General features: G+C 38.1%; 1 protein-coding gene across 2 annotated transcripts; it reads left to right on the top strand.

Moving 5' to 3' along the window:
* Positions 1–5,707: 5,707 nt before the first annotated feature.
* Positions 5,708–19,450, top strand: LOC145774235 (3-keto-steroid reductase/17-beta-hydroxysteroid dehydrogenase 7-like). Of its 2 annotated transcripts, none has more exons than XR_014290013.1 (8): positions 5,708–5,831; positions 6,276–6,488; positions 6,884–6,979; positions 10,424–10,538; positions 11,107–11,240; positions 16,322–16,408; positions 16,952–17,142; positions 18,356–18,484. XR_014290013.1 is itself a non-coding variant. In XM_082585421.1 (8 exons), the coding sequence occupies exons 1-8, from the start codon at positions 5,785–5,787 to the stop codon at positions 18,668–18,670; spliced, it is 1,101 nt and encodes a 366-aa protein (XP_082441547.1). In that variant the 5' UTR covers positions 5,708–5,784; the 3' UTR covers positions 18,671–19,450. The 2 variants fall into 2 exon arrangements, 1 of the variants encoding a protein (XP_082441547.1); XM_082585421.1 differs by having other exon boundaries at positions 16,952–17,045; positions 18,356–19,450.
* The last annotated feature ends 3 nt before the right edge of the window (positions 19,451–19,453 follow it).

Here is a 19,453-nt window from a genome sequence, read left to right as displayed (position 1 = left end):
TTTATAGAGTTTGAATAGACAAAAGTAGCCTACTGTTTAATCTTCAGTCTAGGTCAATTTCCATTGGCAACAAGTGCCTTCCTTTAAACTAACCAGTGCCTAATATTCCTGGCAGAAAAGTTTATCAACTAACCAGCCTTTCAACAACCTATGTTTTGGTCTTCTGCTGAAGAAGCCAAAATTCAATTGCTTAATAATTTGAACTCAAATCATCTTTTAACTACTTGTAGTCATGCTAACCTAAGCCTCAGAAAAGTAAACCAAACGAATTTTTCTAGATAAACACTGGAACTAACATCCTAAACATTCTACATTAGTTAAAAACAAGTCTGCAACCACAATCTCTTTCACAATTTCACCATTGATAGTAGACAATATGCCTGTATTTGCATACCTTTGGTGCTTTGCTTTCATAATATACTCTACCACCACTAGGAGCGCTGTTTCACGAGCGACGACAACTGCCTTTTTTGTTAGCCTTCCAGACTAGTAATATAGAGACTGTGATACTATTACTAGTCCGATTACTCCGATTCCAAAAATTGAAAGTTTTCTGAGCTCAGAATGCTGAGTTCTACACAAGGTTGCCAGGTGGCCTGTTTGGGGCCAACTTTCAGAAATCTGGCTCTTTTTGAAGCTGTTTGGCCCCCAAATTTTTGGTTGGCCCGTTGGCTCTTTTCAGAGGTGGGCAGTAGCGGCGCTACTTTTTTGGTAAAAGTAGCGGCGCTACTTTTTAGTTGGAGTAGCGGCTGCAGTAGCGGCGCTATTTTTATTCCAAAGTAGCGGTAGCGGGAGAGGCGCTACTTTTTTTCAGTTGCACTCCCGCTATCCGCTACTTTAATTTAAATTGAAAAAAATGCTTGTTTTTTTGCAATACTGGCGTGGTCAAGCAGCTATATAATGGCAGTGGCTATTTGACCGGCGCCGGTCTTTGAATCTGAAACACTATTTGACCGTCATTGTCCAGTCACTTTTTTTCTTTTCTCTTTCATAGCAAAAGATGAGAAGCGCGCATATAAGTTCTGAATCCAACCATTTTATTCAACTCGTTACGTGGCGCGTACGATACGTCGCCGCTTCCTGTTCTAGCGGGACTGAGTTCGATACTACCCAGAAGCGTTCTTTTTTTTTAACTAAATTTTGACCCAAAGTGCATTTTTGTAGTCAATTTTTAATTTGAGTTGCATTACATTTACATACCATTACCAGTTTTTAAAAAAAAGCATTGTATAGGCTATAACTAACTTGTTGAGAGCAAAAATGTATTGCTTTGTTCGGCAAACACGGTCACATCAATCAATCATTTTATTCTTTGTCATTAACGCGTCCGGGACGAAAAAGATACTAACTACAAAAATCGATTTGGACCTACCAGCACGTTAATGAACGGGAAAAGGTGGCAAAACCTTGAAAAGTTTAAAACGTGCCTGAATTGAAAAATTATGTAGGCTATATACCGTATCAGTAGTTAGCACGGCCACAATCGGAAAATTACCCAGAGAAATTCTCAAAATCCAGAAAATTAAAAAAACTCTTAACTTTATTACTCACATTTGAAAAGACATAAAAAATAATTAAAAACTGACTACGAAAATGCACTTCGTGTCAAAATTTAGTTAAAAAATAAATAAATAAAAAAAAGAACGCTTCCGGGTAGTATCGAACTCAGTCCCTCTAGAGTACCGTAGGAGGCGGCGACGTATCGCACGGGCAACGTAACGAGTTGAATGAGATGGTTGGATTTAGAACTTATATGCGCTTCTCGTCTTTTGCTTTGAAAGAGAAAAAGAAAAAAGTGACTGTATAGTGACGTCATGACCGGTCAAATAGTGTTTCAGATTCAAAGACCGGCGCCGGTCAAATAGCCACTGCCCTATATAATCGGCTTGGATGCAAAGTTTCGGCCTTTTCTAGCTGACGTCAACTTCTTCGGCGAATATATCCGTGTGATGAAGCCTATCTGCCAGGCTTTAGACATTCTCCAGGGCAAGTGCAAGGCATATTACCATCACAATTTGCGGGAAGAAGTTGACCGAGATCAGTGATCTTGTGACTTGTGAGGAGTTGAAAGTGAAAGTCCTTGAAGGGGTGAAGAAACGATTCAACCAGTGCTTCCACAACATGAAATGCGTTATGGCATCATGTCTTCATCCCTCCTTCAAGACGTCGTGGCTACAATTTCTGCACTACGTTTCCACGGATGATGCTGACGCACTGTGAGAAAAAGTCAAGACAGATGTAATTCGACTGTTGCGGAGACATCAAACCAGGTTGATACCGATAAGAGTGACACCAACACCAGTCATGACTCTGTCATGACGTATTTTTTGGAGTGTTTGCGCCATCCCGTGAAACGTCGGTGCAGAAGGAAGCAACAATTGTGGACGCCTTTTTTTCGGACAAGAGCAAGTCCTTGAGCTTTTCGAATACCGAGTTAAAACATCTGTTCATTAAATACAACACACCCATTCCTTCCAGTGCTGCGGTGGAGAGACTTTTCTCTGTTGGAAAAGATGTGCTTAAGCGAAAGCGGGCAGGACTTAGTGACTCGAAAAGTAGCGGAAGAAGTAGCGGTAGCGCATGCTACTTTGGCCCGAGTAGCGGGTAGCGCGGTACTTTTGTAAATTGGTAGCGGGTAGCGGTAGCGCGCGCTACTTTGGCCCAAGTAGCGGTAGCGGGTGCCCACCTCTGGCTCTTTTTGAGCAGGCTGAGAACTCTTACCTAGATTTTTCTGTAAAGCTTCAGCAATATGAAAATCAAAACGTATTGTTTTGGCAACTCTTGACTTTCTGATTTTTCATCCTGTTTTCTTTTCATACGCGGGCGCGGCTCTGAGCACTGAGCCTCTGACCGAGTCTGACATCAGCATGACCTTTTTCTAGTGAGTTGAAGAATTGCCAGGTTAGCCTTTTTGGGGCCAATTTCAGAAATTTGGCCTTTTGAAAGCCAGTTAGCTCTCCAATTTTGGGTTGGCTTATTGGCCCTTTTTGAAAACCAGTTGGTTCCTTAAATTTTAGTTTAGCCCTTTAGTTTTTTTTGGACCTTGTTTGGCCGTTTTCAAAGTGTTACTATTATTGTGTTTGTTGGACTTGATCCAGGAAGACTAGGATGCCAAAGAAGTAGAAAGCAGGATATGCGAGCGGTAGGAAATACAATAGTACGGTAATTGGGGAAAAACTTACCACAGACATTGTGTATGCTGTGAACTCGAATGGGAGGATGATGGTGAATTGAATGAGGAAATATTTATTTAACTGTTAGATAACTTGCTCGGTGGAATTTATTGGGATCACATTCTCTACATGCCTTTTTGTAAATTGTTTATTTGTTATTGTTGTGTCTCTCCAGAAGCATGATCTTACATGCTCTATGTTATGTTTCAGTGCTGCAATGTCTGTGCTACTTCTGGAAATAACGTTAAACTGGCTGATTGATTCCTATTTCAAACAATAATGTTTGTCGATTTTCCTTATTTTTGTGTACACAGTAACTATTTACTAAGGTATTACTTTAATTATTTTGTTTACAGGTGAAATAGTGTTACAGTGAAATTGCTTCTTTGTATATACTTGAAAATTGAGTTGGCCCTATTTTTGGCTCCTTGTTTTAGAAGTTGGCTCTTTTTTGGCCCTTTTTGAACTTGCAGTTGGCCCCTTGCCAAATTTACATCTGGTAACCTTGGTTCTAGATGGTTCTACTGTACTACTATGTAACTGCAAAGTTTCAATGTGAAACTCAGGGGTGTGGTTAAAAATTAAGAACCAACCAATATTGGACTTAAATCTGGCCTGTGTTAGGAACTTGATTGAAGGCTTGGGTCAAAGTAGGGCCATTCCTGCTTGACCTTTCTAATTAAATCAGGATATATGTTTTAAGTGAAATGCATTTAAACTGATCTTGGTAGAATTCTCATATGTTTAATATGTCATGATGTAATTGTAGGTAACAGTTTTGGGCCAATAATTTTTTTGCATTTTTCTTTGTAGAAGAACTTTAAAAGTGTACGGTAGCTGGTTATGCAATCAATTAGCCGTGCATATTATTCTGCTAAACGAATATTCACAAGTAAGCAGTTTGCATATGGCACTGCATTTTTGTCTTTTCTGTTCATTGGAGTGATGGGACTGAAAGAGTTCACACAAATTCGTTATGACATAAAACGGAGACATGGTAACAGTTTAGAACTGGAAAAAGCATCAGCAAAATTTGGTACAGAAAAGAAACCAGAAAAAAGCCTGGAAGAAATCTTTGAAGAAACAATTGAGAAAAAGGATTTAGATGACTGGTATAATATCAGAGGTCCCAGACTCGGCGAAGATTCAAAAACAATGCAAGATGTACAAAGAAAACAACTACACTAAGAATACTTCTCAGCAGTGTATTTTCAAGGTCTATATATGGCGGATTGTGTGCAACCTATACTATGACTTGCATGGCAATTTTGTAGGCTAACATAATAATTATCAATATTTGTAAAGTACGACACCGGTAAGTTATATAAGTACGACACCGGTAAGTTATATCGGAGCTGGTATACAAGTCCCCCCCCCCTGGTAACTCATGACAAAGAGGAATTGACCAAAACATGTGGATTGAAGTGTGTGAACAGTAAAGCAAAGGTAAAGTAGTTTCACCCTATATGTTTGGTCGAGTCCTGTCTTTGTCATGAGTTACCAAGGGTGAGGACTTGTATACCAGCTCCGTTATATCTTTATTATGGTACCGTAACTTATTTTTCAGTTGCTTGTAACCTACACTGAAAAAAAAACATTTTGATTTTTTACTGAAAGCATGTTGTACATGTCTGCCATATACCGATCTAGTATATATATATTTTCTATTAGTCTGTCACGCCATTTTTTAATTTATTGGATTAAATTAAAGTGATTTAATATTTCCACTTATTATTAATTAAAGGCAGTGGCTATTTGACCGGCTCCGGTCTTTGAATCTGAAACACTATTTGACCGGTCATGACGTATTCTTTTTTTCTTTCAAAGCAAAAGACGACAGGAGAAGAAAAAAGTGCCTATATAAGTTCTAAATTCAACAACTTTATTCAACTAAGTCCGTGACGCGTGCGGTTTTTTCTCGGGCTGGTGTTCGCGAGTGAATGAGTTCGATACTATCCCAAAGCGCTTTTTTTTTTAAACTAAATTTGACCTAAAGTGAGCTCAATCGTTAGGCTGCTGCATTTTTGTGGTCAATTTTTAATTCGAGTAGCTTTTTTACGTCTTATCAAATATAAGTAATAAAGTTAGAGTATTTTTAATTTGCTGGAATTTGAGAATTTCTTTGGGTAAGTTTCCGTTCGTCGTAAGAGGATGTGACCGTGTTTGCTGAACGACGCATTACATTTTTGCTCTCAACAAGTTAGTTTGGTCATAGATGACTTCATCTATAGTTTGGTGGCTGTAAAAAGTTACTTCTTGAGAGCAAAAACCATACTAACTTGTTGAGAGCAAAAATGTAATGCATCGTTCGGCAAACACGGTCACATTTATCTTCATTGGATGTTTTTTATGTTGTGTCTTTCCATGCTTTACATTTGAAAGTTGAACTGGTAATTCACTTTGTTTTTGTTTCATGCAATCAGAAAAATGTTAAATCACCACAGTGTTTCATATGCTCAGTGCTCATACAATAAATGGGTTGATGTGATGACTTATATATTTATTCTGCATTAAACTGTCTATTTTACATTTTTAGAGCTTTGCAAATATGAACAAAAAGCACTAAGACTTTTAGTTGCCTTTTTAATTTTTTATTTTCACACTGTGCTTAATGATGAGACTACCTCCAAAGTTTATTTTAATGACTGGTGTGACAAGGTAAGTATTAATTTCACCTAACACAATATTTAATGTTACTGTATAATACTAGAAAAGTTTCAAAGTTGTAGGTTGAGATTGAAGATATAATCATTTATATATATATTATATATATATATATATAGCCTACCGTCATGCTCATGAAAGTAGGCTATTTAGCAGGAACAGGCTTTGTAGACTTGGCCAGAATAACCACATGTATTTCAGAGGAAGCACTATCATTTGGTATATATATCATATAATATATATTCCATGTGGTTACCACCAATAATATATAATATTGGTTTTGCATTTTTAAGATTTGCATTAAGATGCGAAATAATTTGCAATTACTTTGTTATGAAGTGCCTGACGATTGCACCTAACATGAAACCTTAGGCAGCGCATGACTTGGCCATTTTAGTTTTGGTAATAATTTAATTTATATATTTTGTTTTCTTCTAGTGGCATTGGTCTATCTCTTGTTGAGCAAGTTGTATCACAACTTGAAAAAACTCACCAGGTGCACTTATGTATCACTTGTCGGAATATGGAGAAAGGAGAGAGTTTAAAGGAGGCTTTAGAAACAATTCATGATTCTGTTAAAATTTACCTTGTAAGGATGGATGTTGGAAGTATAAAAGATGTTCTGAGGGCTTGCATGGATATCAAGCCTTTGTAAGTCATTTTTAACAAACTAAGACTTCATTGTTTTTGATAACTGAAGCATGATTTGCACCAACCACGAACTGATTTGATGTTGATTCGTTAGAATTGTTCAACCTTTTTCTAAAATGCTTTTACTGCGTGGTTTGTTATCGTCAAGTAAAATTTTTATGTTTGTGTATAAACTCAAGTTTATCTTTTTGCTGAGTAAATTTTGTTAGATAATTCAAGTTAGTTTTATGATTTTTTACCTGTACCGGAAATAAGATGCGACCGTTGCTAAGTAATAAAGCGCGTAGTGCAACAAGATGTGCTAGTTCAATTATTGGTTTCAAGACAAATCTATTTATATTATATACATTTTGGTTACAATTTATGACTTTGAAACATAAATAACAATTTTGCAGGTTTCCAAAGTTAGATTGTATGTATTTTAACGCTGGCATAATGCCTGTCAGCAGTTTGAATTGGAAGTATATTATGAAGACATTATTTTTCACACTGTAAGTATATATATTTATGTTGATACCAATAAAAAGTAATTAGAGAATTGCATGTGAGACATTAATTGTGTTTGATATTTGCCTCTCCAATTATCATAACTTAACCAGGTGTCCGGTTAGCCAAGGTTTTGCAAAATGACACAAAAACGTTTCCTGCTTGTTTCTCACTCAGAGTTGAAATGAATGAATTCCATATAAATGATTTTGCCCTTGTTAATGTTACATGTAGAGCTATTACCTGTGAAACAGCTTTGCATGGTGCACTGCTGGTATTACAGTAACCGTTAGTATTCTTACCCTGCACTATGAACAAAATTATCAAATTACGTAACTGTCCCACGTGTGATTGTTTCTAGTTTACAGACAGCTAGCTATAATTTCAATGAAGTTTGATGGATAATATAGGAATGATATGAAATAGTTGCACCTAAAGCTAAACAGCTTTCCAAACTTGAAACTGCCAACGTCGCTGATTCAAAGCTTTTGCATGTTAGAACCCAGCAAATTTTAAATATATATACATATTATACTTTCTTAGTTCCAGAAAAGATGTTGTTTTTCCGACCAATGCTGATAAAAAGGGATTTTCATGTTAACTCAAATAATTATTGTTTAGATCAGCGTGGTCCAACTTCTTTTCATCGCGGGCCAAAAACTTTTTTTTTCTTATCTTGCAGGCCAATGTTTTTAAATAGCGATTCATAGGCTTACTGCTGGAAATTATACATAGCCTATGGCAGTGGTTCCCAACTCATGGGTCGCGACCCAAGGTTGGGTCGCCTGATAATTTTTTTGGGTCGCTTGTTTTTCAGGCATATTGTACCTTGGGCGAAAAAAATAACAATAAAAAAAATTTAAAACGTGATGAGATCGATCACAAAACTGGAAAATATAAACACAAGTCATGAAGCGTTTCATGTCGAGACATGGGAAAGCTTTGTAGCATGATCGTAGTGCAAGAAGTTTTAACAATTTTCGCTTTTATTATTGTTATTATTACTATTAAATGTAAACCCAACAAAAATTTCAGTCTCAAACATAAATTAACTTGACAAAGTTACGGGATATATATTGTAACGTGCACTATATGTCACGAACGCTATGTCGGACAAACTATGACAAAGTTTTCCACACGTTGGACCACGCATAGTCTGGTGTGGTAAAACGCATCAAAGACAAAGCCCCAAGTGCTGTATGAACTTATTGCTTTCTCCACAGAGAGGCCTTTGCTGCAAAAAAGCTATCTCAAGAGCTGCACGAAGTGTTGAATGATGTGAAGTGTGTAAACTTCATCAAAACAAGTCCACTAAATCGGCATTTGTTTTCGTCTTTGTGGATTCTGATTATTATTATGAAGCATTGCTGTTGCACATAGAAGTGCGGTAGTTCTCACGAGGTCGTATCCTGAAGCGAGTTTGTGATATGCGAGAGGAGATTGCTATTTTCCTGAGGCAACCGAACTGTGTGAGATTAGCCGAGATGTTTTTGCAAGAAGATTTCAAGACAAAAGTTGCTTACCTTGCCGATATATTTGACTCTCTGAATTGTCTAAATTTATACATGCAAGGCAACAGTTTTACGGTGATTGATCATGCCGCAAAAGTTTCTGCTTATCACAAAAAACTCATATTCAGGAAAATTTATGTCACCAGAGATGAGTACAATATATTTCCCCAGCTAACGCAATATATCTGTGGCAATGAAGTTGATATTAAGCAAACGATAATTAGAAACCTGGAACAGTTTGCCAAAAAGTTTGTGCACTACTATGGAGAATCTCTAACACTTGATAACCAAAATGATTGGATAATTGATCCATTTGTTGGAAAAGATCTGCCTCAACTTTCCACCCGTGTTGCAGAACAGTTTATGGACATAACGACAGAAGTAGCAAACCATATTTCTTTTGCGTCCTTCAAGGACAAATACCCCAAAGATTCTGAAAACATCCGCTTTTGAGCTTCCATGTACGAAGTGTATCCCACAGTTTCACAATTAGGGATTCAAAAACAGATTCCATTTGCAACAACTTGGCTTTGTAAGATTGGATTTAGCGCCATGTGTGTATTGAAAACTGAACAGCGAAACCGGCTGGAAGAATAACGCCTCGATTTCAAAAACTCACTAACAGCAAGCCAGCACAGCTATCTCAATAGTGATTTGATAAACATATTATTTTCGGAAAAAGTTACTGCTTTTGTAGTGCTGTTTGTTTGCAACACAATCTTGTATGGCTTTTAAAATATTACGACAATTTGCTTGGGTCGCAAGATTTTACCGAACTGAATTTTTTTTTTAAATGGGTCGCCTTAAAAACGAGTTGGGAACCACTGGCCTATGGCATATAGTAACTACTTTTTAAAATCTCTACAGCTTGTTTCACCCTAAAAGAGGGATCATCTTTAACTTTATCAACTTTAGATTTATACAATAGCGTTGGTATCCACAAGAATCGTAGTTTCTTGTGGATTGTAGCTAACTGCTCTAGGCTGATGCTGATCTGCGTCGGAGTCTGCCTCGCTTTCTGACCTAGTCTTATTCTGAAACGATCCCTGTTCCATATCTAGAAAGCTAAAACCTCAATTGCTAAGGTAACAGGCATCAGTTGTCAGTAGATGTTACAGAAAATATATTTCGCACTTATTCAGTGCATCTTCAGTTCTGAAATGTTTGTTCAGAACTGAAGATGCACTGAATAAGTGCGAAGTATATTTTCTGTAACATCTACTGACAACTGATCCCTGTTACCTTAGCAATTGAGGTTTTAGCTTTCTTGTGGATGGTAGTTCCATGGAATCGTAGTTCCATGCGAACGGTAGTTCTGTGGAATGGATGGTAGTTCTGTGGAATCGTAGTTCCATGCGAACGCAAGCGTAAAGAGCCTCGTTTCCAAGTTGATCTCGATTTTTGGTTTTAATATTGTTCATTGCCGAAAACGTACATTCGCAAATGTACGTACTTCCAAACATCGAGTGGCCTACAGGTTCAGAACAGCATCTTTTAAAAGGAGAAACTTCTCCTTTGACACTAACTTCCAAAAGCTTGTAGGATTTTCCATTTTCTTTAACAGCAAAAACGGATCGTTCTGAAGTTCACATAATTGGAGTTGAAGCTCTGGGGGCTGTGTACTAACTCTCACGCGCATGGGAAAATTTTTTGAACAAACTCGTATTGTCATGCATCACAAAGGATCGTTCACAAAATTTTTTTGTCAATTACAATAGCAAAGAAACAAAAATTGAAGTGATATTGCTAGATTAAAGCAAAGCTGACCATCAGTTCGCGGGCCAATAAAACGGAGCTAGCGGGCCAAGTTTGGCCCGCGGGCCTGTAGTTGAACCACGCTGGTTTAGATAACTACCTGAGCTTAATGTGAGTAACTTTCATATAATACAGTTACTGCAACGATCAGGTGTAATATTCTTATAAAATAAATTTTTTCAGCAAAGGTTTGGATATGTTTCGTACAGGATGTGGGATGTTTAAAACCGATCATATCATTAACCAGGAAGGCGTCAACAATGTGTTTGCAACAAACGTCCTCGGTCATTTTGTACTTGTAAGTGTTGATTAAGTGAGTAATTATGAGTATGGTACCATTGGTACTTACTACACCTCATATCACTGCATCATTTAATGTAGTGCATTGTATGATGGAAGTGGCGAAAGCTCTGATAAACTCGAATTTGCCAATTTAGTGTGGTGTCACTCTTTAATACAGTTTTATTTTTGCAATATGTCTGCTATTATAATAGGCACGAAACTACAATAACACTTTCGTTTGATTATTATATACACTTGCAAGCGACATCAAGCTTAAAAAGTAGTGTATTGCTTTGCAATTTTGCAAACGTTTTAACAATAATATAATCATTGTATATAATTTTGGTTCATATTGTTTCTGTATTAACGAAATTATTTTACTTTCGATATTTGTAATGCACAGCACCGCATTGTAGAAAGCGATATTAAGCAGCAAACACGTATCTGTCGCGACTTTTTCTACACCATGTACATACAAGTCACTAAACACAAAGCATCTGTGTTAAAATCCATTTTTGCAACGATGTCCTTTGGGTTTTTTTCGTGCTTCGCTGATGCGCGCGGGTTGTTTTTTTGCTTTATAGTTCCACCAAATGATTCCTTTGCTGACACGAGGCAATTACAGTTCAGATACAGATTACGCACAAATCATTTGGACCACGTCAACGAATGCGTGCAAGGATGCCTATGATCCAGACGATGTTGCTTGCCTCAACAGGTAAAAGTAGTTTTTGAAAAATGATTTCCACTGCTCTATCAATTGTTTTGAAAATTGTCGAATTGGGATTCGAAGTAGCTTTTTCTTCGCATAATTTTCCTTGTGATCACAGCCAGCCAGCCAGTGTGCTTGAAGATGGTGGATGAAATGTAGTCTATTTATCTGGGAGAAAATGTGTAAGCGTTGGATAAGTAAGACAACAGTACATGGGCGCCGATCGCTCTGTAAAATTGGTGGGGACATTTACTAGGAAAGGTAGGAAGGGGCGACGAGCGAAGCGAGCTAGAAAGAACGGGGGTCTGTTCTGACAAACAAGCAAATACAGTTGGTTCAAGTCTAATGCGATGTATATTAGGGTGTGGCTGGTGCCTAGCAAAAATTAAATACTTTACTAAAACAGCTCTTCTTTTGGTATACTCTGTGGATGGGTGATACAAACTCACCAGCAAAATTTCAGCTGATTTCAACAACATGTAGGTATAGCACACGGGATTTAAAGATTACGCAATCACACGGCACCAAAAATAGTCAAAAATCGCTGGTTTTTTAGCATTTTTCAATAATACAAGCATATTTTCAACTATAAAATGTATCATTGGCCTATGTCAAAGTAAGTATTGTTTGCATTATAATATTTGGGAATTATTGTGATAATTTATTTGCTTTTTTTCCTTATTTCCATCAATTTTTGGTATTTTTTTTTTCGTCAAAGTAACTATAAACTTTGATTTTTGAAATTTTTTTATTTCACACAGACACAGTACTACACAAACACAGTTAAAACCAATATTAAGTATAATAGCCTACACATTAGCATAGCAACAATGTTTATGATGTATATAATAATACAGAAACCAGGTTTTTAAACTATCCCCCAGAGGAACGTTCACGCTGGTTAGGAAGAACCTTTTGATCGTTTTCAACAACTTGGAGAATGTTCTGATACTTTTCTTCAGTTTTGGAGTGATGTAAGAAGAAATCAGAAGCAAGCTTCACTCCTCTTTCTACAGTATCATTTGAAACATTCACTGTTGATAATAGTTTTTATACTTTGTCGTATCCAGCCTTACACCCGGTGGTTGAAGATTTAGATTAAGTGGACGGGAAGGCAAGGAAGCCAATCTTAATGTCCACCTTCAGGCATGCCTTTAAGTGTCCTGCCAAAGACACAGCCGCATGCTCTTGAGTGGTGTCGAACTGGCGCCCATTCGATTGCCGTTCCAGGGCTCTCACCACTCGGCTATGCAGCCGGTGAGTTCCAACTTTCAAAGAGTAGTTCAAGGAATGCTGTACCAATTTTAAACAAACCAAAAAACATCCGTGAAGCAGCGCCGACAAATTGATCTAAAGAAGATGACGATGATACCTCCTTGAGAAACTGGGGTTTTCCATAACCTTTTTCAGCAGCGAAACCAATTCAGTTGATGAATTTTGTACCTTTATCAAAGTTCTTAAAGTTTTGTTGCAATTTTTCCCTTGAGGACAAGTTAACCTTTGAACTAAACAGGGAAACTTGTATCAAATCTTCTGTAAGGTACCAGTGATGCTTTGCAAATGATGCAATTGCGATAGTGGAAATTTCTTCATCAACATCTTTATATGCGAAAAATTTACTTATTAGTTTCCAGGTCATTGTAAGGTGCATCAACTGCAATTTGACAAGTAAACATCCACCGTGCCTGATAGAGTGCACCAGGCTTCAGCATCGTGTAATTATCAAGTTCCACTAAGTTTGAGCCAGCGTATATCAATGAAAGATGCAACATCTCTCTGTAGTCATCCCTGCACCGAAATCTCTTATTCGCAGCCATCATAGAGGTAGCTGTTTCAATTGGTTGTGCTTTACAGTCGTATAAAAACTCTTCATTATTAACATCTTTCCAATTGAAGACATTCAATTCCACAAAATCCTGATTTGTTATACTATCCCAGTTTGTTCTACAGCGATTAAATAAAGTATAATTTGGTCCTCTGGATGCTTCTGATTGCTGCTTTAGCCTTTTCTGAATCCATGGGGACTTTATCAGCGACTGATGTTCTCTTGTTCAAGCGCTTCAAAGCAAGATGGCAGTTTATTGACCAGACTGCATTTGAAGACTTGTCAACTGATGATTATACACTATACAGCCAATGCTGTAGTTGACATCCACAATGAGATGGTGAAGGTCTTGGAGACGGCTGTAAAAGTCACTCAGCCAAGAGATGACTACATAGAACTACTGGAGCTGGCCATTATTTTTCTTTGAGCTGTCCCTCCTCAAGGCATCCACTTTGTAGCTCCCGGAGCCATGCACCAATGGATGGCAAAAGTGATCTACACTTTCAAAGTTTGGATTATTCTTTCACAGTTTAAATTGACAGCACGCCAGCATCGAGGATCGCAGGAACTCTGCATATTCTTTTCCCACATCTACGTTGAAGCATGAGCAACAGCAAGTATTGTTGTAAAGGGCAGGCCCCAAGAAAGGACCTAAAGCTGCTGAAGCAATTGCAGAAGTATTATATCGAATGATTAGTGCTGACATATCCAACGCTACAGTGAAAAAGATTTCAACCCAACTGTGGTTCCTTTCTGAGCAGTTGGTTGGCTTGGTGTTGTTTGATAACGTTTTGGACAATGGCTTGGGCAAGATGGTTGTGGCTAAGAAAGAGAAAAAAGCGGAAGAAGAGTCATTTAAGCATGCAACCATCGACTTAAGACTCATTCAAGAGAAGACTGTTAATCGACTTTACGATGAGGTACTCAACACTTCTTTTCAAGAACTTGGGTCTTTTGGTTGGTTTCCTTGAATATCCGGCAGCTCAGTGGAAGGATCACAGCCTAGCTTCATTACTGCAAAAAGCTTCATCAGCACATTGGCTATCACCAATGACCACGTTGAACGTGGCGTTGCCTTAGTTAAGGATTTCTCTAGCCCTCTCACGAAGGATGAGGAGCACCTGCAGTTTGCATTGAGAGTTGTTGCTGACCACCGTAAAAAGTTTTCTAACATCCTGAAGCAGACCTTACTGGGCAACAACAAGTGATATTTGTCATCATGACACCCCTGCCGATGAGCATTGAGCAGCTAATATCCACTGTTAAGGAACACAATAAAGGGGGGGGGGGGGGGTCCAGGCATACGAGCGTTGGGCAGAGAGCAACTATGGAAGTGCTTATGTGTTCTATACCTCATCTGGGTGGAATTTCGGATCCATTGAGCCACCTCTAAACATTAATGAATATCAATGAAATTTTGCACATGGTGTTTTTTAGCCAAAAAGAACGTTTTGGCAGGGTCAGACCAACAATTTTCCAAAATAATTTTTTTTAGTGTACAACTATGGACCACCCTATTTGACATAGGCCAATAATACATTTTATAGTTGAAAATATGCGTGTATTATGGAAAAATTTAAAAAAAACAAGCGATTTTTGACTATTTTCGGTGCTGCGTGATTACGCAATCTTTAAATCCCATGTGCTATACCTACATGTTGTCGAAATCAGCTAAAAATTCGCAGGTGAGTTTGTATCACCCATCCACAGAGTATGCTAAAAGAAGAGCTGATTTGAATAACATAAGGGCACCAGCCACACCCTAATGTATATATATTTTAATTGTCCGTGTCAGCATTGGACAGCAGATGTCCAAACACTCGACAACTAGTTTCCGGCGAATTTAAAAAGAAGTCTTTGGAGAGGTCATGGAGGTTGATCCAATTCAAAACTGTGTTGTGCACATGGCAGACCATTACATGATTTAGCTGTTTCTGTGTCATGGTAGATCGTAACCAAGTTTTAACACGTCGCAAAGTTGAAACTAACCGTTCAGCTGAACACGAGCTGGCTGGTGAAATGAGCAAAATTAAGTCGCACAGAAAGTTCCATTTACGGAAACATTTGCAGATCAGCGGATGGTATCTTCTTAAATATCATTCGAAAATCTTCCACCGACTTTCTATTGTACCGGTACTGCTTTCGAAAGAAGCATATAATTCTTCTGCAAGGGACTCTGTGTCACAGAACTCAGGATAATTATCTACCACATGCAATTGTAGCTTTCCACTAAAGAGTGCCTCTTGTAGAATCTTGTAGTGCTCAAGATCGGTCGAATTGAAATAGTCAGTAAGATTTTTCTTGCCGCTGTCAATGTCTGCAAAATACTCTGACCGATATTTCGTCTCTGGTGTTTGAAGTTGAGGAGGTTGACCATGGCCATGTTGAAGACGATTTGAGATCTTTTTGGGATGTGACAGATTCAATGACTCAAGCCCTTCAGCATTTACAAAGACACGATGAAATTCTTCTTCACTGCGTAGATGGCGGAGTTTAGCACCTTCAAGCATGCCAGCCACAGTCACCGTGCAACCTTGCAAGGCTTTGTTAAAACGTTCCAGACACTGAATGCAGACAATGCCGCTAATTACCCAAGCACACTTGACCCATGAGACAAATATTTCAAAAGCCAACTAGCACTTGTTGCTACATTTGAATCAAATTGACTCACGGCTACTTCCAAAGCTTCCAATACTGACTTATAATTTTATCCAGAACTGCTTTTACAGCAGATGCACGTGTGAGCCATCTTGTTGGACAAATTGGTTTCAGTTTTGATGCAGCCTGAGGCAAAGACTCTTCAGAATAAAGATTCAGGTTGGCTACAGGTGCTTGAATTTCCCAGAAACCTTTACGTTATAAAAATAATGTAAAAAGATGGCGGGACATGTAAAAAGATGGTGGGGACATGTCCCCACTGTCCTATAGGGATCGGCGCCCATGCAACAGTTAGAAAGATGTTATTTTCAACATGTCCTGGGATGTGTTAGTGCACTTACGATTCTACTGTACAAACGGTGACTTTTCTAATTGCCGAAGGAAGAAAAAACGGTGGCATAAGTAGGGGTTGTACCTTCTGACCAAACATGGCTAGATGGGGCCAGTTAATCACATTTTTATGGTATTGTTGTGTTTTTGGCGCACAATACAGTACAAGCAAAGAACCTTCGATATTTACCTTGTGTCATGATAGGTGATTTCAACCAATTCCAATAAAATCATCATATCACGCTTAGTGCTTTTCTCTGTGTTTTTTTTTCAGTTCCAGGCCGTACAGCTGTTCTAAATATGTATTGGAGCAACTCAGCGTGGAAATAAATAGGAAGTTTAACTCTGAAGGGATATTCAGGTGTGCACGCTTCAGCTCTCATGGGAGAACATGTATTGGTATTCAGAATAACAATGTTGTTTAGACTTACTCTCTAGTCTCTACCTATCCAGCTCACCGAACTAAGAATAGCAACCCAGACAGCAATACAGTCTGGAGACGTTGAATCATTGTAAACAAAACAATTGATTTGCTGGCTGAAATGTAACGTTAGCTGAAGCAGTAAATTGTTTGATCTGTGACTCCATCGAGGTGTTTTTCGACATATTTGCGTTGTTTTTTGTAAAATTGTCAAATATATCAACAAAATATGAGTACAACGCAAAAAAAACAACGGTATGATATATATTATCATCATAAAAGTTCGGTTTTGTCCCCACTAGTGGGGGTGGCCGATTCTTTTCTTGCTGCGATTCTCTTGGCTCTTATTTTCCACCTCAGTCCTTCTGTGGATGTTGGTTAAAATGATGACAAAATATCCTGTAGACACTTTTAACATGTCATCATTCAAACATTGCAGTCACAATTGTTTGCTTTTTCTAACTTTCATATCTTCTGTCACAGTCACGTGGCAGATCCTGGAACAGCGATGACCAACATAACCGGACCGATATTGCCTGGATGGCTTTGGTACATTCTACTTCCCATATTTCGTCTGGTAGGTTGTTCATGGCGAAATTGATTAGACCTGAAGCTATGTTACTAAGGATTAGTAGGAGAGCTTTTCAAATATCCTGATGTGGATCACGTAATTGGTATGGAACGTTATATATGACGATTTAACCTAACCATATATCCTATTTGACAGTAAAAGGTTCTGAAATTTACAAGAAGATTATGTTCCGGTGTTGACTGATGCAAGTATGCTTGTATTGGTGACTTGTTGTAGGGCTAATGTTTGATTTCTTAGATAGCCAACTACATAATAGGGGTTCCTAACTTGTTTAGGGGAGACTGGGGTAAAGTGTGCAATGGGGTAAGATGAGCAACCCCTGTTTTTGGAAAAACGAGTCGGCGGAATTTTTTTATTATTATTCTGGATGTATCACTCATAATGCCACTTCATTCAATGTATTTGTTATGTCCACTGAGAATTGCATTTTACAATGGCACGCAATTATATCAGATTATATTGCTTATGTCGAAAATTCGAAATTTTTGTTTTTTTGCCAAAAACTGAATAACTTTATTGTTACACTATGTAAATCAAATCTGTTTTTTTTGTATTGGTAAGCATAAAGTGTGAGGATATTTAATAAAACGTTCAGGTTGGTTAGTCTTGTAGTTTTTTAAATATTTGTAATTTTGTCACAAAAATCAGGATGGGGTAAAGTGTGCAATGCTAGTTGAAGTCCTGTATGTTGGAGCAGTTGCTCAATTTACCCCAAAAGAAATAGCCTTAGCTTATTTAATGTTTGAACTGTTGAATTTGTGTCTTTTTAGGTTTGTATTGGATAAAAAAACAGTGTTGTGAAGCATAATGCCTCGCAATTATACAAACAAACTGACCGGGGAATGCTTCAACTTAATCGAATTGCTCAACTTACCCCAGGTCATTGCTCAATTTACCCCATACAATTCATGCCGGGGTAAGTTGAGCAACACGCGAATAAGTATCAATATAAAAAAATATAAAAATCGCAAGGTGATAAAACTCAATCTAAAATGTAGCTGATTCACTAGTGCTTTAAGTTCACCCAATTAAAATTTTCCAAAACAAACCGTTCTTTTGTAAAAGCGACTTAAGCAAAAAGGTGCTCATCTTACCCCACCCTCCCCTACATCGGCCCAGAAGTCTTCGGGCCTGGCCCGCAATTTTGCTAGCGGCCTTTGTCTGAACTTCAGTATTCCCAAAAGCAATGTAGTTGTACGAACCTAAAATTGTAAAACACTACAATATAAGCTCCTTTAAAGTGTAATTATGTGATTAGAAGTTTGTGCTAAACAACACATTACTTTGTTTTCTAGGCTCGTTTTATGTTACCAAAACTTACACTAACACCTTACAACGCTTCCAAAGCCTTGGTTTGGTGTGTGTTGCAAAACCCAAAAGATATGGAGCCAGATTGCCGATACTGCAGTTGCACAACTTTTAACCACAAGAACTACATAAAGACTGAGTGCATAGAATGCGAAGATTCCGAGGCGGTGTTCGAGAGCATCGCCCAACTTGCAGAGCGCGTGGTTGTCAAAAGATGCATCTCGGCCGAAGGAGGGAATACTTGTGTTTTGTGCAAATTTTTCGGGAAAAAAAGGACCAAAAGCAACTGCAATCAAAGCTAGCACAATGTCAATTACCGCGGTACTGATCGATGTGGTTAAGCTGAGCGCAAAGATTGCCACCACATTTTTATGTTACCAACATAATTGAAACAAACAATTCGGCCCTTGCACCGATTTTAACACCTAAGTATTGTTTGAATCTTTAAAAATCTGAAATGTAGCTTTTAGGTTTGTATTAATTTACAAACGTATACCAATTTTCTTGAAGTGGTTGCAAATTTTAACACTAATATAACCTCGCTGATCATTTATACGCGAAACTGTTTTTCGACTGCGTTTGCGCTTAGTCTTGGTCATGAACCTCTTCAGTTTCAATGGCTGCATTTGACTTGCCCATCACTTCGTTCGTGCTACTTTTTCCAGTGCCGTCAAACTTCGAATTAGTCGTTGAAATAATTCACTGTGCTTGTTTTTTCGTTTGTAATATGCGTATTGTGCTCTTACGTCGACAATCGTCTCGGATTGTAAATTGACCATCTTGTACATTTCATCAGCAGGAGCTATGTTTTATCGCTTCAAAAATAAGAATGAATTAATTGGGAATATATTGCTGCCCTTTCCAATGTGCGGTGCTGCTTACCTTGACCCTGTCTGTTTGTGGTAGCTATCCTGTATTAATTGTATTCTTACCTATGTGTGTGTTGGTGTATAGGCGACCACAGACTGTGTTTCATATAAGTCACATGGCAGACAATCGCTATTTTGGATTATTATCCAAATCACAAACTATACCTATCTGTTAATAGCAACATGCCAGGACCTAATATGCAGTCGGACGTCTTC

The sequence above is a fragment of the Aplidium turbinatum genome, chromosome 1 (genome assembly GCF_918807975.1).
Source record: "Aplidium turbinatum chromosome 1, kaAplTurb1.1, whole genome shotgun sequence".
Taxonomy (NCBI): domain Eukaryota; kingdom Metazoa; phylum Chordata; class Ascidiacea; order Aplousobranchia; family Polyclinidae; genus Aplidium; species Aplidium turbinatum.
Note: the sequence above shows the minus strand (reverse complement) of the source record. Positions and strands in the feature narration are given on the sequence as shown.

Coding starts and splice junctions, on each gene's coding strand:
- LOC145774235 (XM_082585421.1), top strand. CDS start 5,785: ATGATGAGACTACCTCCAAAGTTTATTTTAATGACTGGTGTGACAAG. Junction 10,539..11,106: donor TCCTCGGTCATTTTGTACTT/GTAAGTGTTGAT, acceptor TTTGCTTTATAG/TTCCACCAAATGATTCCTTT. Junction 17,046..18,355: donor TACTTCCCATATTTCGTCTG/GTAGGTTGTTCA, acceptor TTTGTTTTCTAG/GCTCGTTTTATGTTACCAAA.